The sequence below is a fragment of the Furipterus horrens genome, unplaced genomic scaffold (assembly GCF_987537825.1).
Source record: "Furipterus horrens unplaced genomic scaffold, mFurHor1.1.pri manual_scaffold_8, whole genome shotgun sequence".
NCBI lineage: Eukaryota > Metazoa > Chordata > Mammalia > Chiroptera > Furipteridae > Furipterus > Furipterus horrens.
Genome location: NW_028327178.1, coordinates 20,198,894 through 20,209,134, shown reverse-complemented (window position 1 = coordinate 20,209,134; position 10,241 = coordinate 20,198,894). Strand labels below are relative to the sequence as shown.

Below are 10,241 nucleotides of genomic sequence, written 5' to 3'. Positions count from 1 at the left end.
AAACTTCATCCCTAATGCTCCCACGCAGAGGGGAAAGGATGTCCAGCCTGGTGCACACAACTTCAGATAGATTATACCAGTCTTCTTACTGTTTCTAGGAAAGGAAAGCGGAGAAGGAAATGGAAAGAGCTCTGAGGGCAGAAGGGAGAGAACAGAGACTAGAGGTCAACTGTAAGCAATATATCTTCCACAGCAACTAAGAAAACAAGTTTCTCTTTGATCCCCACTCAGTTGAAAGAGCCAGATCTATGTGTATGTATCAAGGGAAAACATTCAAGGGAAAACATATGTACAACTAGCTACCACAGTAAGATAGTACAATAAACAGTACAAAAGGTAGAGGAAAAAATATTTTAGTAATCAGGAAAAAAAGAAAGATATAAAGATATTCATTCTAACTGAGCAGTCAAGGAAATCTTCACAATGGAAATGGACTTTCTTCTGGACTTGGAAGCACGGGGGTATTTGGAAAGGTAAAGTTCACATGGGTGAGAGAATGGCTCCGGCCCCTCTAAAAGCACCAGCAAAGGGAACAGTAGGCCTCTGTGTGTCAGGACAGACCTTCTGCCTCCTGAGGCCTCTAGTCAGCCTCAGCCAAGTCCAGGTGGGCCCAACTCTGACTCACTTGTTCTTTCCCTTTTTTTTACCAGTTGCATGACCAATGAGTGGCCGGTCCCTAAGGGAGATGTCTGATACTCGCAGCGGTCCTCTTCTGGCAGAGCCTCTTTCCAGCAGATACAAACTCTACGAGTCAGAATTAACCAGCCCCAGCTGGCCCTCCAGCCCCCAGGATACACACCCGGCCCTGCCCCTCCTAGAAATGCCTGAAGAAAAGGTAAGGAATGTCCCTCCCAGGATGTTTCCCAGGTGGGATAGGGATGGTGAGAAGAAGGGTGGTGAAAGATGATGCTTCCCCAACTACCCAGTGCATGTGTTACATAATGCCACAGAGGGGCCACGGTTCAGGGAGTTTCTGCCCCTGATCAATACATGGTCACACCTGTGACTGGTCCTACTTGTCCTAAAATAGAAACGTGGCTTGTATGCAATATGATTTTAAGGACAAGTAGGAAATGCACACCTTTACACACCAGTCTTCCAACCAGTCTCCAAAATCTTGCTCCTTAGACCTGCCCACTTGAATTAACTTTTGTCTCCAAAAGGAGGGCCTTCGTTCAAATGCCAGCCTTTAGAACTCCTTGACCACAGTAACACAGAGGTAGCCTGGCTCTAGCTACTGATTCAGTGGAGAGGGACACCAGCTAGCAATAACACACCCTGAGGAGAGGGGAGAACCTAATTCCCAGAGTTGCCACACTATATTATTTAAAACATCCTGTTTTCAACAAACAGTTATAAGACATGTCAAGAAACAAGACAGCATGAGACAGGGGAAATAAAGCAGTCAATAGAAATTGTTCTTGAGGCAGCTCAGACATTGCAATTGCTAGAAAAAGACTTCACATCATCTTAAGTACAACCAAGAAACAACGACAAAACATGTCTAAAGAGCTAAAGGAAAGTGTGAGAAGTATGACCACGATATCTCACCAAATAAAGAGTATCAATAAAGGGGGGGGGGAACAAGTAGAAATTCTGAAGTTGAAAAGTATAACAGAAAAAACATTTTTTTAATTTGCTAGAGGAGCTCAACATTAGATTGGTACAGTCAGAAGAAGAATCAGAAAGTTTAAAGACAAGTCAATTGCTGATTTGTTTGTCTAATGGCTTTTCTGAACTAATCCTGGAAAGCCCATATTTTTTGTCATTTCTAGCTATTGACCTCTGCTCAGTTAGCCTACTGGTTGGCTAATGATTGGACAGACATTTTCTAAGTGATCTGTGTGCATGCTGGAACATATCTTCAACAGTCATCCAGAAAGTTCTCAAATCTGCCCTACCCTTCATTTTATGCTTCACTGAGACTCAAGCTCAGCCAGGTGAGAGCTTAGGGAGTTCTCAGTTCTCCATTGAGCATGCACCCTGTCCTGGACATGTGCCAGCCCTACACATGCATGAGGTCTTCTAGATTCACAGAAATGAGTCCAAGCATTTTAAAACCCACTTTGGACAGCCCATTCCCCAGTTCCCCAATTCTTATCCAGCACCTCAGGCACAATTTTTTCCAGAGTTCTCATTGCCTTTATGGAGGAGATAATTTTTGGAGGTCATTTTGACTGATATCCTTAAGGCATTTAAGTTTTGGTGCAGGGAAGAGATTGGGGAAATCTATCGACCATCAGTGTACAGTTGAAATATAATGTGAGCCAAATATGTAAGTTTAAATTTCTATTAACCACATTTTTAAAAGTAAAAAGAAGCAGGTGAAATTAATTTTAATAAATATATTTTGTTTATCCTAATATACAAATATATGCTATCATTTCAATATATAATCAATGTTAAGTATCGTTGAGGCACTCTGCATGTTATTTTTTTATACTAAGTCTTAAATTCACTTAAAGCACATCTCAATTTAGACTAGCCACATTTCAAGCACTCAAGAGCCACATGACTGTCAGAACATGGTGACAGCTGAACTGCCCATCCAGACTTATGACATATGCAAATGAACTGTATGCAAATTAACCTGGTCCCAGCCTCTCCTATAGGAAATAAAAATGGACTTTGCTCATTCTCAGAAATGTTGATGGACCTAACACAATATATTGACTGGCCTGGTGTGGGGAAAGCAGGGAGATGTAAATAACCTGCTGAATGTGTTAATGAGTAAACTCACCCTAACCAAAATGTATGTTTGGGAAGGTGTAGAGACGGCACCTGCAAACTTACAGGCAAGCAGTTTCTAAAGGCATGTGTGGGTGATTGGGAGTCTCCACTTCCCACAAGTTGGTCCGGGAGTTTCCTCTTCCCTCCAACCCTCTTCTCCATCTTCCTTCAATGAGCCAGCTGTAAATTTCTAGACTGTTCTCCAGGTGATTTCCCAGAGCAAGACAACCTGACAATGACCTATTGGCTGCTATATTGGAGAACATAGCTTTAGAGCAAGGAGTCCTGACCAAAGGGTCCACAGATGAAATTAAAAGGGTATGAACTGGGGTGGGGAAAATAATTTATCTTAATGTTTGTTAACCTCCAACAAACTTTAGCATTTATTTTAATTATGAATATAGGAAATGAACAACAGTCACATTAAAACATCTAAGATTTTTGTCATTGTTAGATTAGGTTCCCCTAGGAAGCTGACTAGGAGATTTGCATGTAAGAAGTTTACAGGGGCCCTGACCAGAAAGGCTCAGTTAGTTGGTCATCATCCTGCAAAGCAAGAGGTGACTGGTTCGATTCCCAGTCAGGGCACGTGCCTAGGTTGTAGGTCTGGTCCCTGGTTGGGGCGTGTGCAAGAGGCGGTTGACTGATGTTTCTCTCACACATGAATGTTTTGCTCCCTCTCTTTCTCCGTGCCTTCCCCTTTCTCTAAAAATAAATAAATAAAACTTTTTTTTTTAAAGGGAAGTTTACAAGGGTATGCCATGGGGGTCAATGCTTGTAGAGAAATGAGGCAGAGGATTAGACAGGAGCTGGACTGTGATGCAGCCACAATAAAGGCCTCAGCTGCTCCATGGTGGGCTCTGGAGCTGGGATGTCTCTACAGACTTATCTCAAGTTGGTGTGAAGAGGCCCCAGATGGTCACTCATCGCTACTTTGAAATTATAGTAGGTACTGGATCTGTCATGCCTCTATCTATGCATATCATAGTCTTTTTAATATTATGATAACTGCATTTCAATGTAATTGGTCTTCTTTGTAAATCTGCTTACTTTATTTATTTACAAGCATCATCTTCTGCAAAGAAGTCCATAGGCTTGTCCAGCTGCCAAAAGGGATCCGTGGCCCAAAGGGTTAAGAAACCCTGCTATGAAGAATGTGTAATAATCCTGGGAACAGCAGGCATGTGTGGGGTACTCTGGGCAGCCTTAGACAGTGTATATTTGTCTTATGATCCTTTATATAAAAAAAAAAAAAAAAGCTGACAACCTTTTTTATCCCCAAATGCACCTGCTCTCGAAAAGCTGTATTATCTGATATTTTGTCATGTCTTCTCCTGAAAGGATCTCCGGTCATCCAACGAAGAGAGCCACATCGTGAAAATTGAAAAACCCCATGAAAGGAGTAAAAGGAGAGAAAGCAGGGCCACCCCCAGGGGCTCTGCAGGAAGTGGGGGCATCAGCTTTGTCCAAGCAGTGGGCTACCTCACAGGCGAGATGAAGGAGTGCCGGAGCTGGCTGAAAGGTAAGCAAATTCCTGGGGAAGAAGCAGCCGGGCCAGGCCAGCGAGACAGCCCTCTCTCCGCTTGGACTGAGGAAGCTGCTCCCTCACTCACCCACAGCTGGGGGTGCTCCTGCCCTGAGTTGACTCCAAGGTGGTATAACATACCCTCCTAACTTAGATTTCCAAGGTTTCTGAATAAAATGCATTTCACAAAATTTTAGTTCTTTGGAAATTCTTCACTCCTTCCTGGAATAATGGAATAGCTATAGGACAACCACTGAGCTACATATAAGCCATTTCCCAAATGAGCTAATTAGTCTTTTTTCACTTCTCCTAGCCAAGTAGCATGTGCCAAGAAAGTATTGGCATTACCCTCCCCAATGTTGCAGGGTTCTGTCCTCTGATGCCTTCTTTCTCATCATTTTCCTGAAGTTAAATGCCCCAACAAACACCCCAACCTCCCTGCCCCCACCTGTGCAGGCCGTCCTGGAAACAAACCCAGAGAATGAAGCAGAATGTACATCCCTGCTTCTGCACTTGGCTTCCTCTGGGTCCTGACTCAGTACTGATTTTCACAGCTGGGCTAAATGATTTCCCAGCTTCCTTGCTCCAGACTACTTTCATTGCTGCTGAGATACCAGCCCTCAACTGAGTCATAGAGCACTCTAAATAAAGAGTTCCTACCCTCTCCACTCCTTCTCTTGGATCAATACATTTCCCTTGGAATGCTCCTGAGGCTTCTTTGCCAACCGAATCAATGGCTGGAACGACGTTAAATTGGTCTCAGCATGGTGCCTCAGTCCTTAGAGCAGAAACTGACACCCACTGCGAAATGATTGTTGGGCCACTCAAAGATGGGCTGGATGCCAGGCTGGGTGAGGGGAAATGTCCTGGCTTGTGCATCCCTGGCCGTCTTGGTTGCCACGCCAACCACTGGTCCAGCAGGGAAGCACAGGCTGGACCCAGCTGATGACCCTGCCTGTCTCTTTCAGATAAGCCGCTGGCCCTCCAGTTCACAGACTGGATCCTGAGGGGGGCTGCTCAGGTGATGTTCGTCAACAACCCTCTCAGTGGGCTCATCATCTTCATAGGGCTCCTGATCCAGAATCCCTGGTGGACAATTGCTGGGGGTCTGGGGGCCGTGGTCTCAACCTTAACTGCCCTCGCCTTGAGTCAGGACAGGTAGGTCCCATTCTGTGTTGGTCTTGGGGCTTGGGGCAGACAGGTGAAGAGGTGATTACTTCCTGTCAGCCTTATCCTATCAACCAGGCTAAGGTCCCCTGAGTATCAGCTTGGAACAGGTCAGTAGAGATCCTTACAGACTACAACTACTCCTATGCTCACAGCAAATGACAGCAGCAGGCTCCATTTGACTGCAGAGCCTTCTGGAAACACTCCGTCTGAGGCAGGTGCACACCTTAGGCATTTCTTCCTTTGTAGAGCTTGTAGTCTCGATGAGGGGGACAAGAATAACAGGCAAGACATGTCTCAGAATAATATAAAACAGTATGTAATGGGAGTTCAAAAAGGCAAATTTAAGACAAATATGCATCAGATAAAAATCCGACCCCTCAATTTGGCTTCCAAAGCTGTCTCTAATGGACCCACCCTACCTACCACTCACCATCACTCTTGTTCCCAATGGAACACTTTTGCTTCTGCCTATCTAATTCTACCATTCCTTTGATCTCTCCTCCTTCAGGGAGCTTCCCCTGATTACCCCAGTGCACTCTGACCCTTCCTTTCTCTCTGAACAACCACAGAACATACCCCATTACTACATTGGATGGTTTTCTAATTGATTTCTGAGTCTTCTCTCCCTGCCTGTGTTTAAGATGAGAAGGCCAGTTCAGATGTTCCATATTCTACTCCAGTGCCTAAAAAACATTTGATCTTCACTGCTGATACACTACCTCCATACTATGTTCTATACCACAGGTGCTTAACTCTAGGCACCCTACCCACATGTCCTTCCACAGACCCACAACTTCACCACTGTCCGCAATGAACCACAGACACAACCTCATATCCTGTTCAGAACCTCTACCACCCTCCTCCACCACCACCACCCAAGTATCCCACCCCAGCTAGTCCAGACACTGTATTTACAAATTGTAACTCAAGGTCAGCAACACTGATGCTGCAGTGTCCTGATGGAACATGGTCCTCATGGAGATCCTTTTGGCACTGAAGTTGAACCTAATTTTATATTGTTAGGGTCAGAGCAGGGATGTAGAGTAATGGGGTATCCTTTTGAAACCAAGCCCAGAAGCCACCAAAGTTTTGGTAGAGAAGAGTTCTGGGAGGGCACTCCACACAGGGGAGGGCAGCCATGGAGGCAGCCCTTAGGGCTCCTCCAAATTTTATCTCCCCTGGGTTACCTCATTTTATCCCCTCTACCCCTGCTACACCCAGCCACCTGGGCTGCAGGGCCCCACCAGTAGGGGCCAACTGTCTCTGCTCAGTCTGCCTGAAGCATCTGGTATTTAAAACAAAAAAAGGACTAAATTCTAGCACTGAACACAAATGCAAAAAATACAGAAAAATGCAAGCACAATTAAAAATAATGATTTTCCCAAAACATGGGTTTCTGCTCCTTAACAGTTACTCTAGTCCCAAGGAGATTCTGAACACCAGTGGTCTTCTCTGCCACCCCCTTTTCTTTCCTCCCCACCCCCATCTGCAGCTGCCCATATATTCCTAGCCTCCACCCCCAACCACCCCTCTCTCTTACACACACACACACACACCCCTTCCCAGTGTCACACCTCACGTTTCTTTTAGATTTCCCACTATAGGTAGCAATCTGAGACTCCCCTGAGAAAGATAGAAAGATAGTTCAGACACAGAGAAGACAAAGTGCATAATTTAATTCTAGATCAGCAAGGGTAATCAAGGTGTGTGTGGGTGTGTGGGGGGGGGTGAGAGCATGCGTGTACCTAGAAAGTTACTGGCAGCTATGTGATTGCCCAACATTCATCACATAAGCTGACTCTTTTCTGTGAGTAGCAAGTGGGAGGGATCATGAAATTCAAATGCAGAGTAACTGTTTTACCCCAGGTCTGCTATTGCCTCCGGACTCCACGGGTACAATGGGATGCTGGTGGGACTGCTGATGGCCGTATTCTCGAATAAGTTTGACTATTACTGGTGGCTTCTGTTTCCTGTGACCTTCACCGCCATGGCCTGGTGAGATGCCTCATTCTTTCTGCTCTCAAACCCACAAAGCTGCAAGATGGTGTGTCTTACACTGGATGGGGACAAGCACTGTCAATGGGGCCCAGTGTCTTTATAGTCAGGCTGATCTGTCCTGAAAGACCATGAGTTCAGTGGCAACCCAAGATGATCATTTTTGAATCTGGAATGACAGGGATCCTTTAAAGCAACAAAGCACCACATGTTTAGTGTCATGCTGTTATTCTTCCTTGCATGATGGGCTTCATAAGAAAGGCCAACATTTATTGAGTATTTCCTACATGCACAGTCCTAAGCACCATAGGTCTATTAATGTCCTAATTTACAGAAGAAAAGACTGAGGCATTCAGAGCTTAAGTAACTTGCCCCCAGGCCATACTCAGCACTGGCATTCTGAACCCAGAGCCTATGCTATTAAACTCCAGGCTATATGGAAATCATCTCTCCTGTGGCCTAACCAAGATCCAGGAGCTGTAAACTCACTTGTGATAGAAGCATAAAGCTTTCCTGGACCAAAGCATCTATATTTAAAGCATCAGTTGAGATCTTACTATGAAGTTACCTCATCTGCAGAAGGAAGAGAAAAGCAGGGTGGAAGGTATTAAGAAGAAATACCCCCTGAGTGCAGGGTCTGCTGAGTCTTCTGCTCACATGAACCTCGGCTCCCCTGCACCTGCAGCAGGGCTGGGATGTCCGAGGGTGTCTGTAACAGGCCCACTGTCGCACAGTGGCAGAACCCGTGACCCCAAGCCCTGTGCTTACCTCTCAGACATGCTGGCTGATTTTTAACATCTCTTAAGAAGTAAATTCTTTTCTTCAGTGTCAAAGTCTGGAGTTACTAAAAGCAGTTTAATTTAGTTTCAGTACTGTTCCATCACTTTTTAGTAGTGCTTGCAAGTAAATTACTACATTAAGCATTCTGGGCAATTTATGTTTCTTCTTAGGGTCTTTTTCTTAATCTATCAGGACAAACAACTAAAGCCGGCGTTTCTGTGAGGATTTCCTTAGGGTTTCCTGCAGGCACTGCTCTTCCCTCCCTTTTACCCCATCCTGTAAGGTGTAGGGGGACCTGTCTTCATTTGCACACATTTGGTTTATAACTGCATAGATTAAGCCCCTCAGCACAGCTCCTCAGCCACATTGCACTGGGTGGCAGTTTGTGTCCAGTGTCCCCACCCCACCCTTACTTCCCAATTTTAAAAACAAAACACCACTGCTCACCCAATTCTGGGCTGAGCCCTGTGCTGCTGACGTAGTTGTTCACTCATCTCCGGTGTCCTAGAAATTGAATCCACAGAAGAGGTCTGAGTAGTGTCATTTTCTAGGTTTATCCAGCCCTGGCTGGTTTGGCTCAGTGAATTGAGCGTCAGCCTGCGAGCTAAGTGTCGCTGGTTCAATCTTCCAGTCAGGGCACATCAGAGAAGGAAAACTCTGACTCCAAAAAACCTCCGCTGCCTTGCAGCATACCTCTTCAGGGGAAAGGCTAAGGGAGTAAACCCCGACAGAAAATCCGGAGCCGGAGTCCCTAAGGTGGTTTGACGTTGTAGTCAACACCGGCAACTCCTGCGGTGCACCTGAAGCCAAGCTGTATTGACTCCGTCTTTCCCTTGGACCCTTCAGCTGCGAAGAGAGGGGGGGTCTGCTGCATGGGCAACAGCAGACCCTCCATATCACCCTGCCCAGGCTCTGTAGCTTCAGCTTCACTGGAGAGGACACTCCAGCGTCATCGCAAGATGTCGATTCAACACGGGAGGAGACAGATACCGTGTCACTCCCGAGTCGGACTGCACAGCCATTCTCGGTGGTGCAGATAGACTCTTAAGAAGCTACACCATCGTCTCTCGAGACGGACGGCTGCCGACGATTTGCTGAGGGTCTGCTATGTGCAGGGACTCTTCTAGGTATTGGGGATCATTGTGAACAAGAGAAGGTCTCCATCCTCTTAGAGCTTACATATTTCTTAACAAAGATAGGAAAAAACTCATGAACTGGTTAATGAAAAAGATCATCTCAATCTGCGATTAAGCACTTTGAGGAAAGCAAAATGGGCAAATGGAACTGGGAGTGGTTCCAGATGTGGATGTTAGGAAGGCCACTTAGCAGAGGGGCATCTGACCTAAATGATAAGAAGGCATCTGGCATCTGAAGATCTGGGTGAAGGACGCAGATGCAGCAACACAAAGACCCCAACTGGAGAAGTGCGATGTGTTCAAGAACCACGACCAGTGGGGCTGGAACCCTGAGTGGAGGACTAGTGGCCAGAGATGAGAGCAGAAGGAGAGGAGGCCCAGACCCCGGACGTCTTGTAGATCCAGTGAGCCTTTGGATTTTCATTATGACTGTGATGGAAAGCAGTTAACGGATTTTAAGCAGAGGAGTGGTAGGATATGGTTTAAATTTAGACAAGTCACTCTGCTTGGCATGTGGAGAATGGATTTTAACTGGACAAGAGTCAATTCTGGAGGCAGTGAGGAGCTTGCTGCAGTAGCCAGAGGGATGAGAGTGGTTAGGACCAGGGTGATAGCCAGGAATGTGCTGATAAGTGGTTGGCCTTGGGTATATTCTAAAGATGGTAGAGGCAACAGGACTTCCTGGGAGTCTCTGGGGTGTGGGGGTTGTGGGGATGACTCAGATACTCATAATTTGCCTGAGCACCTGGATGATGGAGAAGACTAAGAAAAACAGGTTGATGGTTAGAGACAAAATGCAAATTAAGGGTTCTCTTTGGACATATGAAACTTTAAACTGCCAAGGAGATATGTTGAGTGGATCATTGGATGTACAAATCTGGAACTTAGTGATATAGTCAAGATTT

General features: G+C 45.7%; 1 protein-coding gene across 1 annotated transcript in view; it reads left to right on the top strand.

Annotated features, from left to right (window-relative positions):
• Positions 1–661: 661 nt before the first annotated feature.
• Positions 662–10,241, top strand: part of SLC14A2 (solute carrier family 14 member 2) — a 50,556-nt gene continuing 40,976 nt past the window's right edge. The window contains exons 1-4 of the mRNA XM_090285105.1: positions 662–835; positions 4,072–4,252; positions 5,224–5,413; positions 7,292–7,420. Of these exons, the coding sequence (XP_090141231.1) occupies positions 662–835; positions 4,072–4,252; positions 5,224–5,413; positions 7,292–7,420 (674 nt within the window). The remainder of the gene's footprint in view (positions 836–4,071; positions 4,253–5,223; positions 5,414–7,291; positions 7,421–10,241) is intronic.